Source organism: Hibiscus syriacus, unplaced genomic scaffold (assembly GCF_006381635.1).
Source record: "Hibiscus syriacus cultivar Baekdansim isolate YM2019G1 unplaced genomic scaffold, ASM638163v2 tig00109919_pilon, whole genome shotgun sequence".
In the NCBI taxonomy this organism is placed as follows: Eukaryota; Viridiplantae; Streptophyta; class Magnoliopsida; order Malvales; family Malvaceae; genus Hibiscus; species Hibiscus syriacus.
Genome location: NW_024062527.1, coordinates 444,118 through 461,930, shown reverse-complemented (window position 1 = coordinate 461,930; position 17,813 = coordinate 444,118). Strand labels below are relative to the sequence as shown.

At 35.1% G+C, this 17,813-nt stretch overlaps 2 protein-coding genes across 2 annotated transcripts; both read left to right on the top strand.

The window, feature by feature from the left end:
• Positions 1-13,206: 13,206 nt before the first annotated feature.
• LOC120210202 lies at positions 13,207-14,168 on the top strand. Its single transcript, XM_039208982.1, has 2 exons — positions 13,207-13,380; positions 13,537-14,168. The coding sequence occupies exons 1-2, from the start codon at positions 13,308-13,310 to the stop codon at positions 14,166-14,168; spliced, it is 705 nt and encodes a 234-aa protein (XP_039064913.1). The 5' UTR covers positions 13,207-13,307.
• Positions 14,169-15,589: 1,421 nt separating this feature from the next.
• Positions 15,590-17,167, top strand: LOC120210191 (WUSCHEL-related homeobox 13-like). Its single transcript, XM_039208975.1, has 2 exons — positions 15,590-16,058; positions 16,621-17,167. The coding sequence occupies exons 1-2, from the start codon at positions 15,857-15,859 to the stop codon at positions 17,070-17,072; spliced, it is 654 nt and encodes a 217-aa protein (XP_039064906.1). The 5' UTR covers positions 15,590-15,856; the 3' UTR covers positions 17,073-17,167.
• The last annotated feature ends 646 nt before the right edge of the window (positions 17,168-17,813 follow it).

Here is a 17,813-nt window from a genome sequence, read left to right as displayed (position 1 = left end):
GGGGCTTTTAACAATCTGGGATAGAGGTAAATTTTATTTAGAGAAGGCAATGAATTGGTTAAATTGAAGACGGCGGTGTCTCCAAATTAGTTACTCGGAGGCGATTATAATGCAGTAAGATCAAGAAGTGAATGAAGTGGCTGTGTGAGTTTGTTAGTGGGCAGTGAGGAGTTCAACAAATTTATTTCTTCTTAGAGAGAAGGCAATGTTGGTGAAACTGGCGAATGAAATTCATCTAGTGTCGATATATCCAGACGTGCAAGATCGAATTGACAAGGCAGATATTTTTTCGGTGAAGAAACTTTCTGATTTTTTAGTCCCCTCGAAAGTCAGGAGTTTCTTATGGATGTTGAAGCTGAAAAGATTGCAGACAAAAATTTTTTTTAATGACTCGAGGGATTGAGTTTGAATTAGCACAATGTGATTTCGGACGGTGTGAAGGTGAGATAGAAGATGCAGACCATTTGTTCTGCTGGCTGTAGTTTTATTATAACCTTTTGGAGAAGTTTTGGTCAATGGTGGAATATACCGTGCCTAGCTATAAAGATATCGTTGAGTTGCTTATTTTTGCTTTGAAACAGAAAATATTGGAAAAATTAGAAGCATTGGGTACCTACGTTTCCAGCAGCCCTATGGAGTATTTGGTTGGCTCGAAACGAGTTGATTTTCAAAGGAAAATTGAGCAAAGTGGAGGACTTACTTTTCAATACAATGTCGCGATCAGTATCTTGGATAAAAGCATTGAGTGAAGAACTGATAGTTAACATGGATGAATGTTGGAATTGCCCGGAAGTCGGTCTCTGTTATGGTTTAAGATGATTAAAAGAGAAATCGAGAAATAGGTAATAGAAATAGAAAGAATTTAGAGAGAATTCAGAGAAGATAATATGCTTGTTCATTCATAATCTGAGAAATCAGATGTCTCACAGCCAATCTTATTTAGTTACAGGGCTAAAAACGTAAATTACAAAATATGTCAGCTGGCATTACATTAATAACAGTTATAACAAACTGATCTTATCTTCCCCTTTCAGGTTACTGGGCCACCATCTTGGGCTGCTTCAACTCAACTTGGGTATGAAACTCCACTGGATCCAATGCCTTCTGAATCGGTTCAACAATACGCTCCACTTCAAAGGGTAAGTGCATTCTTTCCTCTTCTTCAGTTGTAATCCCTAATTCCCTTCTTTCCATTCCTTCCCTCGCCTCAATTCCCAATTCTCCATCCTCAATCCCTAACCTTAGGCTTCTACTTTCCCCAATTCCTTCGTTTTCTTCATAATCATCGTTCTCATCCTGCTCATTTCTTCAAACTGTAACAATACCCGCCGCTGGAATCGATCCTTGTCCCCAAGGATCAAACTCTGGAAACTGGACCTTGAGAACAGTATAATCCTCCTACGAATCACTAGTTTCATCAAGGTTTCTCCATCGCACCAGCAACTGAGTCACAAGTTTGTTCTGTCTATTTATTATTCTTCTGCCCATAACCCTATATGGTTCGACTCAAATCTGACCATTATCATCCATCGCAGGAGGCTCAGTTGAAGAAATGACCGAGTCACCCACATGTTTCTTCAGGAGACTGACATGAAAAACTGGATGCAACCTAAAAGAGTATGGTAAGTCCAATTTCTACGCAACTTCCCCAATTTTCTCAATAATTTTATAAGGACCATAATACTTTGTTGCTAATTTTAAATTCTTTCGCAGGGCCAGTGAAGTTTGGCGATACGGTTGCAACTTTAGGTACACACTGTCTCCCACTGCAAATACCCTCTATGTCCTCTTTTTGTCTAATTGTTGTTTCATTCTGTTGCTTGCCTGCTCTAACTGCCATTTTACCAACTGTCTAATATGTTCTCTGCTAGTCATTAAATCACTAACAAACTGTACTGTAGTGTCTGCCTGCCAAACCATAGTAGGATGTTTATAACCATACAAAGCCTGAAATGGTGTAAGCTTTAGGGCAGTGTGATAGGTAGTGTTATACCACCATTCTGCATGTGGCAACCATTTTGCGCACTGCTTTGGTTGAAAAAAACATAGGCCCCTCAAATATTGTTCTAAACACTGATTCACCCTTTCTGTTTGACCATCAGTCTCTAGATGGTAAGCAGTGCTGAATAATGTTTTAGTCCCTAACTGCTTCATTAATTCTCTCCAGAAGAGACTAGTGAATGTTTTGTCCCTATCAGAAATGGCCATTTTAGGCTGGCCATGAAGTTTATAGACAGTATCCAAATATAATTTGGCTACATCAACAACAGAATAGGGATGTGATAATACTAGGAAATGACTGTATTTTGTAAACTTCTCAACTACCACCAAAATGCAGTTTTTCCTCAAAGATGTAGATAAACCCTCTATAAAATCCATAGTAATTACCTCCCAAGCTTGTTGAGGAATAGGAATTGGTTGTAGGAGTCCTGGCTTAGCAATATGCTCCACTTTTGTTTTCTGACACACTGTACAAGCCCTGATATGAGCTGCTACCATAACTTTCAATCTAGGCCAGTAAAAATAAGGCTTAATCCTTTGATAAGTGGCTTGTATACTAGAATGACCCCCATGGGGTGAATCATGTAAGATTTGAATAATCTGTAACCTTAGAGTTCCATTAGCCCCAATATAAACTCTGTTTTGAAATCTAAGAATACCCTTAGAATATTTCCACCTAGGATCAACATTAGAATTAACTGTTAAAACAACAATCCACTCAGTAGCCATTTTATCCTCTTTATAAGTTTCTTCCACCTCTTGTTCCCAACTAGGAATGATCACAGTAATACTTATAACTAAGCATTGACCCTGATCTTCCTATTGTCTAGAAAGGGCATCAACAACTACATTAGATTTTCCCTTCCTATATTGAATAGTGTAATCCAACCCCATCAGTTTAGTCAAGCCCTTCTTTTAAATAGCAGTAGTTAATTTCTGCTCCAATATATACTTGAAAGGTTCATGGTCTGTTTTGATAACAAAAGGACTGCCTTCTAAATAATGTCTCTATTTAGAAGCTGCCAATAAAATAGCCAAGTACTCCCTTTCATATATAGATAGAGTAACATGTCTAAGACTAAGTGCCTTGCTAAGGTAAGCAATAGGTCTTCCATCCTGAGATAATACAGCCCCAATTCCCCCTGAACTTGCATCTGTCTCCAAATAAAAACATTTACCAAAGTCTGGTAATGCTAAAACGAGGGCCTCACACATAACATACTTTAAATTCTCAAAAGCCAATAAAGCCTCCTTAATGCACTTAAAACTGTTCTTCTTGAGCAGTTATGTCAAGGGCTTACTAATTGTACCATAACCCTTTATAAACCGTCTATAATAGCCTGCTAGTCCCAAAAATCCACGCAAAGATTTTAGAGATTTTGGCACAGGCCAATCCTTCATAGCTGCAACTTTAGAAGGGTCAGTAGATACTCCAGAGGCTGAGATAATATGACCCAAGTATTCCACTTGAGTCTGTCCAAAGAAGCATTTGGATCTCTTGGCAAATAATTGATTAGTTTTCAAAATTTCCAAAACTAATTGAAGATGAACCACATGATCTGCGATAGAGATACTATAAACTAGGATATCATAGAAAAAACCAAGACAAATTTTCTAAGAAATGAACTAAATAATTCATTCATTAGAGCTTGGAATGTAGCAAGGGCATTAGTGAGCCCAAAGGGCATTACCTTAAATTCATAGTGGCCTTGATGAGCTCTAAATGATGTCTTGTAGATATCCTCAGATTTAATTCTGATTTTCCAACAACCAGACCTCAAATCAATTTTAGAAAAATATACTACTCCATGCAACTCATCCAATAAATCCTCCACCACAGGAATTGGAAATTTATCTTTCACTGTCATGCTATTTAGCTTCCTGTAGTCTACACAAAACCTCCAAGTACCATCCTTCTTTTTTATTAAAAGACATGGAGAAGCAAATGGACTTTTACTTGACTGAATAATAGAGGATGATAGCATATTAGCAATCTGCCTTTCCACTTCAACTTTCTGATTGTGTGGAAATCTATAAGGTCTTAAATTAATAGGATCTGGATAAGTTGAACTTCTGAAGGTTGATCTCAATCTTTTGTTTTCAAACTCCATAGACAACTCATATAACTTAGTTTGCCTACATGCCTCAGAGAGTGACTTAGGTTCCAAATCCTTAACTCTATTTTTAATATATTCCCTTAACCCACTAACAAACAGAGAAACAAAAAAATTCTTCCCCTAATATAGGGTTTTGTAATAACATATGTGGCTGTAATTCCTCAATTCTGTCCTGATACTCTTCCACAGTCCCTTTTTGCACTAGCTTTGTGAACTCCTCCACTATGTCAGTAAAAAATTTGTCACTGAACCTATGACATAGGTCTGCCTCAAACTCATGCCAAGTAACATGATGTTTTTGCATAATGTAACCATCAAACCATATTTCAACCTTTCCTGCTAAATACATGGTAGCCACATCAACTTTTTGCTCTTTAGCAATATTACAAAGAGAAAAATATTTAAGAAATTTTTTAATCATCCTCTTGGATTAATTCCTTCAAACATTGGCAGCTCAATTTTTGGTCTATGCCACATTACCCCTGACATGTTAGAAGACCCCCCAGTACCTCTTTTTTCCACCTCTACTACCATTAACGGATTTCTAACAGCACTGTTCTCCCCCATCAAATTGTCATTTCTTAAGCTAGTCAAATGAACATGCATTTCCCCTGGTTTAGACTTAAGAATTCCAGGCTCCTCAGGTTTATAGGTAAACTGAGTCTTATCATTAATCACTGTCACCTTAACAGGTTGTTTACTACTCATATTAAATGAGTTAGGAGTCTGTACCTGATCCTCAGCAGACTGGTTTTGGTCCTACTTCCTCCCAGTCAGAATCTTCAAGATTTCCTCAACATATCCATGATTCGTAGCCATCCTAGATTCCAATGCAGAAATTCTGTTGTCCTGAGTCTCCTACCATTTAGGAGGATTAAACTCATCTTGTCATTGTTTCACCAGTGCTGTCAATTCTTCCATCTATTTCTGCAACCCAGCTAAGTCTTCTGCCATGTTTTGATTTTTCTTGGACATACCACCACTCTTGCCATGAACCGAGGCTCTCTGATACCAATTTGTTATGGTTTGAGGTGATTAGAAGAGAAATCGAGAAATAGGTAATAGAAATAGAAAGAATTTAGAGAGAATTCAGAGAAGAAAATGTTTGTTCATTCATAATCTGAGAAATCATATGTCTCAATGCCAATCTTCTTTAGTTATAGGGCTAAAAACGTAAATTGTAAAATATGCCAGCTGGCATTACATCAATAACAGTTATAACATTTCAGGTTACTAGGCCACCAATCTTGGGCTACTTCAACTCAACTTGGGTATGAATATCCACTGGATCCAATGCCTTCTGAATCGGTTCAACAATATGCTCCACTTCAAAGGGTAAGTGCATTCTTTCCTCTTCTTCAGTTGTAATCCCTAATTCCCTTCTTTCCATTCCTTCCATCGCCTCAATTCCCAATTCTCTATCCTCAATCCCTAACCCTAGGCTTCTACTTTCCCTAATTCCTTTGTTCTCTTCATAATCATCGTTCTCATCCCGCTCATTTCCTTCAACTGTAACAATCTCCTATTGTTTTCTCCTCGATGGGCAAATAGAATCAAAATCGGATCTACTAAGGAAGGGCTGGTAAGCTTTAAAGTGGCTGGGGTGGTGAAAGAATGTCTAACTCGGTGTGCTAGTATCTTGTGTAAGGCAAATGAGGAGCTTCGTGCAATGTTTTTAGGCTCAACGGTTAATTTTGGGACTGATTTTGTAGTCTTCATGGGCATTAGAATTTCGTTGGAAGTTCTAACTAAAGCAAAGGAGTTGGGTGCAGGGGTGTTCATGGTGGAAGTCGACTCAAAGATAGCCTTGGATTGCGTGGTATTTCCACTTCATCGGCCATGGAATTGGTGGTCTTTGCTTCTGGAAGTGTGCAGACTGAGGCAGAAAGTGAGATTATTCATTTCAGTATTATTAACCGGGGAGGAAATGGTTTATCCACTCAGTTGGCAATCGAAGGTATGTATAGAAGAGAGTTGTTCAAAGCTTGGTGGTACGCGTCTGGGGATCTGGCTTTTTCTGTGCTATTTTCTGCTATGATTGTTGGTATTGTTTGTTATGATTTTGGTTTTTTGTTTGCAAGAACTATATATTGCTGGATGTGTGGATGTTTGAAATTTTTAGGCCATGTGTGGTAGTCTTGTAGCTGGGTTATAAGCGAGGTATTGTTGTGGTGTATTTGTTTAGTTTGGTTTATCGATCGAGTTTGAAACTTTGTATCTCTCTGGGCGTGGGTACTCTTTTCCTCCGCTTAAGATTAACGAGGTTTTTAATGAGGTTCATATCAAGATTAAGGTGTTTATGATCAATAAATATATTCATATTGCTGAGCTAAAAAAGTATTGTAAATTGAATTTATTAATTTCGTGTTTCATTCTTTAATTCTTCATTATGTTGTGTCCATTCTTCTTTCTCTTTCAAGGCAGAAGAGTTCACGTTATTATTTAAAAATCATTATTAATTAAATTTATTATTTTGGTGCTTCATTATGTGCTCATTGAATTTATTAGTTTGGTGTTTTAATCTTCAGTTCTTCATTATGTTGCGTCCATTCTTTATCTTTTAAGGCAGCAAAGTCTACGCTATTATTTAAAAATCATTATTAAATTTATTAGTTTGGTGCTTTATTTTGTGTTCATTGAATTTATTAGTTTGGTGCTTCATTATGTATTCTTCTGCTATGTTTCGTATAAAATTCTATTCTAAACAATTTATATTATGTAATTAATTTCACACATATTTTATAAATGTTCTATGCATGATCTTTGAAATCAATTAATTTGTTTATCTTTTAATGTAAACATATCAATTTAGTTTAAATATGACATCTCAAAGTAGTAGTGGAGCTGGAAGTAATAGTGGTAGTAGATCAATTTCATCATCCCAAAATAAGAATTTATCTCCATTGTGGGATTATGTGGCAAGGATAGAAAAACGAGGGACTGCTGGAGGAACTTAGAATTTTTTATGTAACATTTGTGGTGAAAGTCAACTGAAGCTATAGTAGGATAAAGACATATTTGCTTCAAACTTCAGGCGATGAAGTTGAAATTTGCAAAAAAGTAATTACAAATAAAAAATTTGAAATGACAAGGTTGATAGAGGAGTGAGAGAAGAAAAATAAACAAATAGCAACTAGAGAAGTTTCTTTCCTTCTCAATCTTAGAGTTAAGATTGATTCTTCTTCTGAGAAGAGAAAACCTAGCTTGTCACTTCTTGCTAGATCATTTGAAATGAATACTAGGTCCCAATTAGATGAAGAAATTTCAAGAATGTTCTATACTAATGATTTATCCTTTAATGTTGCTAGAAATCCTCATTATCACATGTCTTTCACTTTTGCCGCAATTTACAATATACCTGGTTATATTCCCCCTGGTTATAATAAATTACGAACCACATTGTTCCAACAAGAAAAAATTAATGTTGAGAAGCTCTTCTAACCGATTAAAGTTACATGGCAAGAAAAAGGGTTGACTATTGTGTGTGACGATTAGAGTGATCATACAAGAAATCCTCTCATTAATTTCATGGCTATTTTTGGAAATGGACCTATGTTTCTTAAAACTATGAATTGTTTTGGTGAAATCAAAGATAAATTTTTCATTGCCAAATTGATGAAAGAAGTGATTGGTGAGGTGGGTCATCAAAATGTAGAGAAGATTATTACTGACAATGCAACTAATTACAAGGGGGCATAAGAGATTATTGAGAGCATGTATCCTCATATTTATTGGACACCGTGTGTTTTCCATACACTTAATCTTGCCTTTATGAACATTTGTTCGATAAAAAATATCGATGGAAATGAGGAAACATATGACTTGTGCCATTAGATTACTGAGATTCGTGGAGATACCGTACAAATCAATAATTTCATCATGAACCACAACATGAGATTGGTAATCTCCCAAAGATTTAGTCCTCTTAAGTTACTTTTAGTTGTCGATACTCATTTTATTTCGATTATTGTGATGCAGAAGAGGTTTAAGCTCATCAAGCATGAACTTCAAGCAATGGTCATAAGTGATGAATGAAATTCTTATAGAGAGGATGAATGGGGAAAGAAAACTTTGTGAAGGAAAAGCTTGTGAGTGATGATTGGTGGGATAAAGTAGCTTATATAATTGATTTCCAAAGTCCATCTATGACATGCTTAGTGTATGTGACACTGATAAGCCATGTCTTCATTTGGTATATGAGATCTGAGATTCCATGATTGAGAAAGTGAAGTGTGAAATTTACAAGAAGGAAAAACATTCTCTTTCATACTTCAATCCTTTTTATCATGTTGTTTATGGGATTCTTATAGCTCATTGGACAAAAAGTTATACTCCTCTTCATTGTCTAGCTCATTCACTAAATCCAAGATACATACATAGTTTTATTAGTTTTGAAGTTTATACTCTTAATTCCTAGTTCTTTGATATATGTGTAATTTTCTTTTTAATATGATGAAGGTTTTATAGTGATGGTTGGCTAATTACATATCTTAACAGAATTGTGTCTCTTAGAGATGGTGAAATATCTCAAGAGAAAATGAAGTGTTTTCGTAGGTTATTTCCAAATGATGTTGATTATGACAAAATCTTGGACGAATATGCTTGTTTCTCACTTAAAGTGAGCATTTTGAAGATTTGATTTATCTTATACAAAAGGTATTCTTTGGATACTAAAAATTGGTGGACTAACTTTGGTGCCGAAACTTAATTGCTCCAATCTTTTGGCTTTCAAAATGCATGAACAACCTACTTCATCCTCTTGTTGTGAAAGAAATTGGAACACTTATTCCTTTATCAACTCACTTAGGAGGAATAAGTTAAATCTGAGTTGTTCCTAAGATTTAGTTTCATTCACTAAATTAATCTGTTATCAAGGAGTTCTAATCAATACAAGGATAAGAAAATCAAGATGTGGGATGTTGGTGGAGATGTTTTTGACTCATTGGGAGATGTTGGATATTTAGAGTTTGTTGAACTCTCGCTTGATGAGCCGGATTTAGAGAGCGAATTAATCTCAGAATATGTTAACAATGTTTGATTTGTTTTGTCTAATATTGTGCTGAACTATATTTTGATATAAAAATTTATGAAAAAATGTTTTTGGACTTAAATTGAATTTATTCAAAGTTTTCAAAAGTAATTCAAAGTCCATTTAATTTGGAATTGAGCACAAAAATGTTTTTATGAATAGTACTGCACTGTATGAATAGTACCGATACTGTGTGAACAGTGGTAAACAGTATTGATTTTAAAAAATTCCAGAATGCAAAATGAGTATCGATACCTCTACAGTAGTATCGATATTGCTGTAGTAAAATCAAGCCAAATTGTCAAAAATTTCAAATATTACAAAGGTAGTACCGATACCCATTGATGGGGTATCGATACTACTTGTTTTGGGAAGTTTTATTTTGCAGAAAATGAATCCCCAACGGCTTCAAAACATCCCCAATGGCTATATACGACTTCAAACTCATTCCAACTTATAAATACATGTTTAAGACACTTGAAGAACATATAGAACAAATATCCAAGCAATCAAACACAAGAGAAGAGTTTTTCAATCTTATTTCATCTTCATTTTGTTCTTGTGAGTTTAATTCTTTGTAAACACATACCTTAGAGATGTTTTATTGTTTACATTTCTTTTCTTTGTGAAAAGGAGATTGGTTCTAGTTTAGCCATTGAAAAACTAGGGAGTTGTAAATGTTACTCTTGGTCCTGTAAAAAGAAAGAACAAATTAGTGAATTTGTTAGAAAATCCTTGGTGAGGAGCTAAGGTAGTAGATGTAGACTTGGTTGAGAAGTCAAACCACTATAAATCGTTGTGCAATTTTTCTATCTTTCAATCTCCTTACTCCCTAAACACAAAAACCGACCCAACCCCTCTTGACAAACCCTTTCGATTATCGATTCGAGTTTCTGCAAATCCCAACAATTGGTATCAAAGCTGAACATTTTCTTAATGAACAAAGTATGGTTAAAAAAATTCAATTTCTTAATGAAAAAGGGAGAGCTGAACATTTTAATATATTTTTCAACAATTGGTAACAATTGGTATCTTTCTCATTAAACATTTTATTTAGGGGGTTGTTTTGCCAAAAACAATTTTTCAAATGTTTTGTTATATCAAAAAAGGGGAGATTGTTGAACTATATTTTGATATAACAATTTATGGAAAAATATTTTTGGACTTGAATTGAATTTATTCAAAGTTTTCAAAAATAATTCAAAGTCCATTTAATTTGGAATTGAGCACAAAAATGTTTTTATGAATAATATTGTATTGTATGAATAGTACTGATACTATGTGAACGACAATGAACAGTACCGATGATCAAAATTCCAGAATGCAAAATGGGTATCAATACCTCTACATTAGTATTGATACTGCTACGGTAAAATCAAGCCCAACGATAAAAAATTTCAAATATTACAAAGGTAGTACCGATACCCATTGAAGTGGTACCGATACTACTTTTTATGGGCAGTTTTATTTTGCAAAAAATGAATCCCCAACAGCTCCAAAACATCCCCAACGACTATATACGACTTCAAACTCATTCCAACTTATAAATACATGTTCAAGATACTTGAAGAACATAAAGAACACCTATCCAAGCATTTAAACACAAGAGAAGAGTTTTTCAATCTTATTTTTCTATTCTCTTGTAAATATTGTGTTCTTGTGAGCTTAAATTTTGTAAACACCCTACCTTTGAGAGGTTTTCTTGTTTACATTTCCTTTCTTTGTAAAAGGAAAAGTTCTATCTGAGCCCTTGAAAAACTAGGGATAAGGTTCTAGTTTAGCTAGTGAAAAACTAGGGAGTTGTAAAGGTTATCTCTTTGTCCTGTAAAAAGAAAGAACAAATTATTGAATTTGTTGGAAAATCCTTGATGAGGAGCTAAGGTAGTGGATGTAGACTTGGTTGAGAATTTGAACCACTATAAATCGATGTACAAATTTTCTATCTTTCAATCTCCTTACTCCCTAAACACAAGAACCGTCCCGACCCCTCTTGGTGAACTCTTTCGGTTGTCGATTCGAGCTTCCGCAAAATCCAAACAATTGGTATCATAACCTAACTCGTTAGAAGATTTAACCACCTTAAGACGATCCTAGAAGTAGCTCTACCAATTTCAAAAGCAACCGACAAGAAATGGCTTCCACCTCTGACTCGTTCTACATGGAAGACTCCCAACGATCGACAAGCCTCCACTTTTCAATGGAGCAAACTATCGTCATTGGAAGAAATTAATGAAGCTATGCATACAATCCAATGATCTTGATGCATGTGAGATGATCGAGAACGGCTACTCTTCTCCAAAGAAGAATGATAAGAAGTGGAGTGACCAAGACTGGAAGAAAACTCAACTTAATGCCAAGGCCATGCACATGTTGTTTTGTGCATTTGGTCCATATATATATGAAGGAATTTCTTCTTGTTCAAGTGCCAGGGAGCTTTGGAATAAGCTCGAAAAGCTTCATGGAAACAAGAAAGAATAACCAAAAATGTGGTGTCTCTAATGGCTCGTGAAGAGCCCGAGGTATCTTCTAGCTCAAATGAATTAAATTCATATTCTTTTGATGAGTTACAAGTTGCCTAAGATGAATTATTTTCGGAGTTTAAGACCATGAACTTCAAATATAGAAAAATGATTTCAAAATTTAAAATTGAAAACGATTTTATTTTGAAAGAAAAAATAGATTTTGAAAATCAAAATGAAATGTTGAAAAAGGATTTAGAGCTTTCAAAAATGAAAATTGAAAGTTTTGAAAAAGAAAATTTTGATTTAAAAGTTAAGCTTGAATGCTTAACAAAAGAAAAATAAATCATTTTAAATAATTCATCTAGTTTAATAATAGCAAAATGCTCACATTGCCATTATTATGATCACAAGGAACATATTTGTCATTTTAAGAAAGGAAAACGTTTTAAAATTAGACAAGTATGGGTTCCCAAGGGAACAAGGGGCATTGAAACTAACATCCAAGGATCCAAAGCAATTGGATACCAAAATCGAAATAAATGTCTCTTGTAGGTGTGTGGGAGCAATGGTGATGAAAGTGATGATATACAAATGCTCTAGCCACACTTGAAAAAGGAATGGGTAACCTCTAAGCTTAAAACTGTTATTTTTGATTAATTGGTTGCTCATTTAAGTTTATGCATGCATGAGTTTTAGTCTTAAATGGTTATGTTTTGTTTTTCATCTCATGTATGTTAAAAAGATTTTATAATGAACATTTTTAAAATTTTAATGATTTTTCATAATTTTTAGTTCATCATAATGATTCCCACGAAAATATCATTCTTTGGAAGAACTATTCATTTACGGGATAAAACTTCTTTTTGAGAAAATTATCACTTTAGTCTAAACTTTTCTCAAATTTCTACTTTGGTCACTAAACTTTCAAAAATTACATTTTAGTATTTGCCAAAATTTGGGGGTATTACCGTCAGTGGGGCTAAAGAATGTTCAAAAGCAAGAAACAGTGTTGGATTCCACTGGCAGCTCTAGATCATCGGTGTTTGATAGTGGAAGGGACAGATTAAAGCAAATACATGATATGCCAAAGTGGGAAATGAGTATAGCTACAGGGAAATTGTTAAAGATGAACAAGAAATGCAAACTAGATTTTTCAGGCATGGAGATGATGCTCTGGACGGCTAAATGGGGAACTGTCCTCATGAAATCTGGTTAGGTCCATCTTTGTCAGTTTCCCGTATCGGGAACATCATTCGGAAAGCTGCTCCACCATATATTAACCGGTGCTCAGATCAGGAGGAAGCATGAATGCATTGAGAATGTGCCAGTGGGTGTTTGGTAAAAGGAAGAAAGAAAAGTTCAACTTGAAAGAGAAAGTTTCTAATATCAAGTATGGTTTGACACTTCGAGGGAGGTTGTTTGGCAGTAAGATTCAATCAATGGTGGAGCAAAAGGCATCTTGAGTGGACCAACAGTTATAAACTTCAGCAAGAGGCTTGTAAGGGCATTTATCCAGTTTCTTTTTTATAAACTAAGAGATCATTTGGATACACTTCTCATTTGCTCTGTAATTAATAATGGAGTATATCTTTGTTGTCTTAGGATAATTCTATTGAGGTGCCTCCGATCCCAGCATCCGTTTGCAGCAGCACAAATGAAGAATTTTGGAAGCAATTGGATTGTCTCAGCCCGGTATCGATGCCTGATGTGATTTTTGGAGAAGAAAATGAGGTACAACAAGTTTTCAAAGAGATCAGTGGTAATTTGAATGGTATGGAACTTTCCTTTTAATATACATTAAGCACTGTGAATAGCATTAATATTCCAATTCAATGTTGCTACTGTCCGCATGATGAACATCTAACTACTTGATGATATTAAAGCAAAATTTGAAGGGTTTTTTTTTTTTCTTTTTATTGATTACCAGAGTTGAGGAGGCAACTTAATGAACTCGAGTCTGATGGAGCAGACGACATATTGATCGAACATGAGTCTACCGAATCTGAAATGGGGGATCTAGAGGACCAAGCAGAAGGCTATGTTAAAGACCTGCCCGTCGCTTCTAGTCTGTATGGTGGATCATGTGACAAATCTTTATCTACTTGGGACTCATTAGTAAAGCCTATCGGTGACTCTGTCTTCGAACAAGTCAAAGAATTGTATAGAAAATGGGCTAAGGAGAACGGTAGTTCGAGAAATGACGAGAACAAGAAGAAGGTAGATCGAAAGTTGTTACTCGATTTGTTGCATAAAGCATTCTCAACAATACTAATGCCACCAGTGAGCATGTCTCGGTTCAGGAGAAAGCTGCCCGGTTCCTCCATATTGCCACCTCCACATGGAAGGAAGTTATTGAATTCCGTGAGGGAAGTCATCCAAATCAATTTATATCTTCCAAATGATAGATGCCACTACTCGCTTGATAGCTTGGTGGCCCGGAATTTAAGTCCCACCCCTTTGTCCAGTTTGATGAACGATAAAACTAATGTTTTGGGAAGAGAGGTGGAATATCACATTATAGGATGCCTGGTTGAGGAAACCGTGAAGGACATATATTAATAAGGCTTTGCCGGCAGACATATACATATTATTTTCCCGGCGAAGGTAAATATTGACGGAAGATGTCCAATCCGTGTACATATTATTTGCCGGGTTTGCGACACATGTTGAGTTTGATCAGGTTCATGCATACTCTACATGCATGCTTGTATTTTAGTATTTTAAAGCTGATCTATTATTGGAAATGTTCTTTTTTTTTACTACAAACAGCAAGTAGGTAAAAGAAAGAGTAAGATTAGTAAAAGTTTTTGGAAGAGAAGAGCCCACAAGATTACACAATCATCATCTGTTGACTATTACTTTTTCTGCAAATCTTTTGGTTAGGTACACCGACCGATATTGTCATTGTCCATGTGAGAATCCAAGAAAAAAAGTAAGAATTATATGTATCATTCAAAGGGTAAATAAGGTTGTCCTGTCAAAAGTATTTGCTCTATCATCTGTTACCATTTAAAGCAACAAACCATGGTGGGAGGTTGAAACTTAAAGTTTGATGTTTGCACCTCAACTTTCAGCTCTTTCTGAATAATTAGTTGAACCTATTCCCATATGTTATGGGGATAATGGGAGATAGAGTACTAGGTTGTCTCAACGTCATATTGAGAGCAATTTTTGTGAAAGATCTCCGTTATAAATTGCCCTCAGTGAAACTCGATCCCACGACCATAAGATTATGAACTTTGCGCTCTACTAACTGAGTTAGATGGGCAATTCATGCTCTTTGTGAATATGAACAAAAATTCTTTTCTTTGACTCTCATCCATCGCCTGAATTAGTGGGGGATGCACATGCCAGTCTTACTACTATTATACAATATCATAACGTTATATTCATGGTCTTTTGTCGTATGTATGCATGTCCTTATTCTTGCTTTGGTTGATGGGTTAGCGGGAGTTCTAGGCTCATCCCCAATCTATCAAATTTTAGAAAGGAACTATATAAACAATAAATAATTAGCTTATGATTTGCTGCTGATGTTTCGCCAAAGATTTAGCAATATGTATATTTTATTTTATTTTTGGACTCACATCAAGATAAGGTTTGCGGTGAATATATACTGTTGACCTTATTTGAGGCGCAAAAAGTCGGAAATTTATAATTTTTAAATTTATTTTAAACTGTGAATTTGTTTTTATTTATGAAATATTCAAGTATTAATATTGTTATTTGTCATATATTTGATGCCATATAAAATTTTATATTATCAACATTTGAATTCATTTTATAATTCAGAGTCAGATTCATATATTTGAATATGCAATTTGTAGATGTATAAAGAATCCGATAGTAAAATATACTCATATAGCAGTTAACAGTCAGTCAGTTGTCCACTTAGTTTTAGTTACACTGCAAAGTTTCTTACGTATAATACCCACACCTAGCACTGGCAGCATCAGCAACCTGTCAGTCTGAACCGTCCTATGAATTTCTTTTCTACTCTTGAGTTTCATCAATATTCCCCTATACCTACAATACTATTTTAATCAACACCATAAACCCAAACCGCGAGGCGCATGTTGCTGCATACCATACCAAAATTAATTAGTCTACCAGTGTGAACTGTAGCTTCTTCGTTTACCCTTTATCTGTCGGTTTGTCCATTTCTTATTGCCACTTTTCAAAGTTCTTCCTCACGAGACACAAAAAAGAATTCAAGATAAAGAGATTGGAGATGAGTGAAAAGTAAGATGATGAGAATCGAATGGGATGGACAGCAAGAGAATCAACTCCAAAACCAGAGGGAAGAAAATGGGAATGGAGTAATGTATGTCAAAGTGATGACCGATGAGCAGCTCGAGACTCTCCGCAAGCAGATCGCTGTTTATGCCTCCATCTGCGAGCAGCTGGTCGATATGCACAAGAACCTCACTGCCCACCAAGATCTTACTGGTTCGTTTCTCTCTTTTTATATGTTCAGTTCCCCCAAACTTTTTCGCATTTATGGCTTCTCCCATGCTCTTGATTTTCTCTTCCTTATTCTCATCTTACCTTGGATCCATAGATAGAATATAGATGAATCTAGGAGTGTTGGGGTGTACTTATACTCTAAAATTTCCAATTTCTTATATAGTTTGAAGTATTCTTTTGTAGGCATAATACTAAAATGGATATTTAGGGTTTTCATAATACTAAAATGGAGTCATTAATTAACATATAATTAATACTTTAATATAAGAGTTTTTTACCTTAAAATAAAATATTTTTTTAACTTTAATTAAATCATTAGAGACAATGTTTCAAACAAAAATATGACATTTTAATAAATATTGAAGTATGTTCATTTTATATTTGTTATTGATGATCTAATTCCTTTTTTAAATCTCTAATATTACTTTCTAAATTCAAATAACATCCCTTTACTTGAATATATCCGACATGAAACCTTTGTTTAAGCTCTTCTTTGTTATCTTGGATTTTGGGTACTGAAAAACTCATCTTGGGGGGGGGGCAGGAGGGAGGCTGGGAAATCTGTACTGTGACCCTTTAATGACAAGCGGAGGACACAAAATCAGTGCCAGACAGCGGTGGACACCAACAGCCGTTCAACTCCAAATCCTGGAGCGTATATTCGAGGAGGGGACCGGAACTCCGAGCAAGCAAAAGATCAAAGAGATAACCACAGAACTGAGCCAGCACGGCCAAATTTCCGAAACAAATGTGTACAACTGGTTTCAGAACAGACGAGCCAGATCCAAAAGGAAGCAAGTAGTAGTGGCTGCAACCTCCAACAAAAACGGTGCGGAATCAGAGGTGGAGACCGAAGTGGAGTCACCAAAGACAAAGCCGGAGAATCTTCTTCTCCTACCTCAAGCTCAACAAGCTGTGTGCTTTCAGAACCCAGCTGAGATAACCTCTCAACTCCATTTCTTGGGCGGTGGCTACCACCATGCATGGCAGGGTTGAGTTGGAAACGGATGAATTCAGTGGGAATTTTACGCTGCTTTTTTTTTTTCTGTTCATTTTTAATCTTGTTAATATGAAGGACTCCAGGAATGTGTTTGGGCTGTTCATGAAATTATGAGAAATGCTTGGTTTTGTTTATGCTAAACATCACTTCTATATATAGAACAAGTATTAGCCAACCTCTATATCTCCAGGGAAGCAAAATTTGATCATCGAGTTTTCTAAACTTAAAAATGATCATTAAATTTATTAAATTATTATAAAATAGTCACTATAATTTATAGTAAGAGTAAAATTTTGATAAACTTAATAAATGTTTTATAAAATATGATAAAATTTAATAATTATTTTATAAATTCTAATAAAATTTAATGGTTATTTAACAATAATTTTTTAAAATTTAATAATTATTTTATACTAATAATTTAATAAACTTAATAGTTATTTATAATTTTTAAAATTAAATGATCAAAATAATTAGTTAAGCATAGTTTAATGATCTCTTATCTGCATTATCCAAAATTAATTAATACAGTGAAATGTTTCTAAAAGACTAGGAGAAAATACAAGATGATCCTCTCTTTCTTTAAACACCACTTTAGGTTTTGGCTCCTCCCGCTCACCTATCGCTGCTGCGAGATCAGACCTGACGATTCATCGGGCCTATCTACAGTTTGAAGAATTGATTTAATTGGTAACCGTTTAAGTTTGCCTCTCGTTTTTTAAGGTTTGAGAATCTTC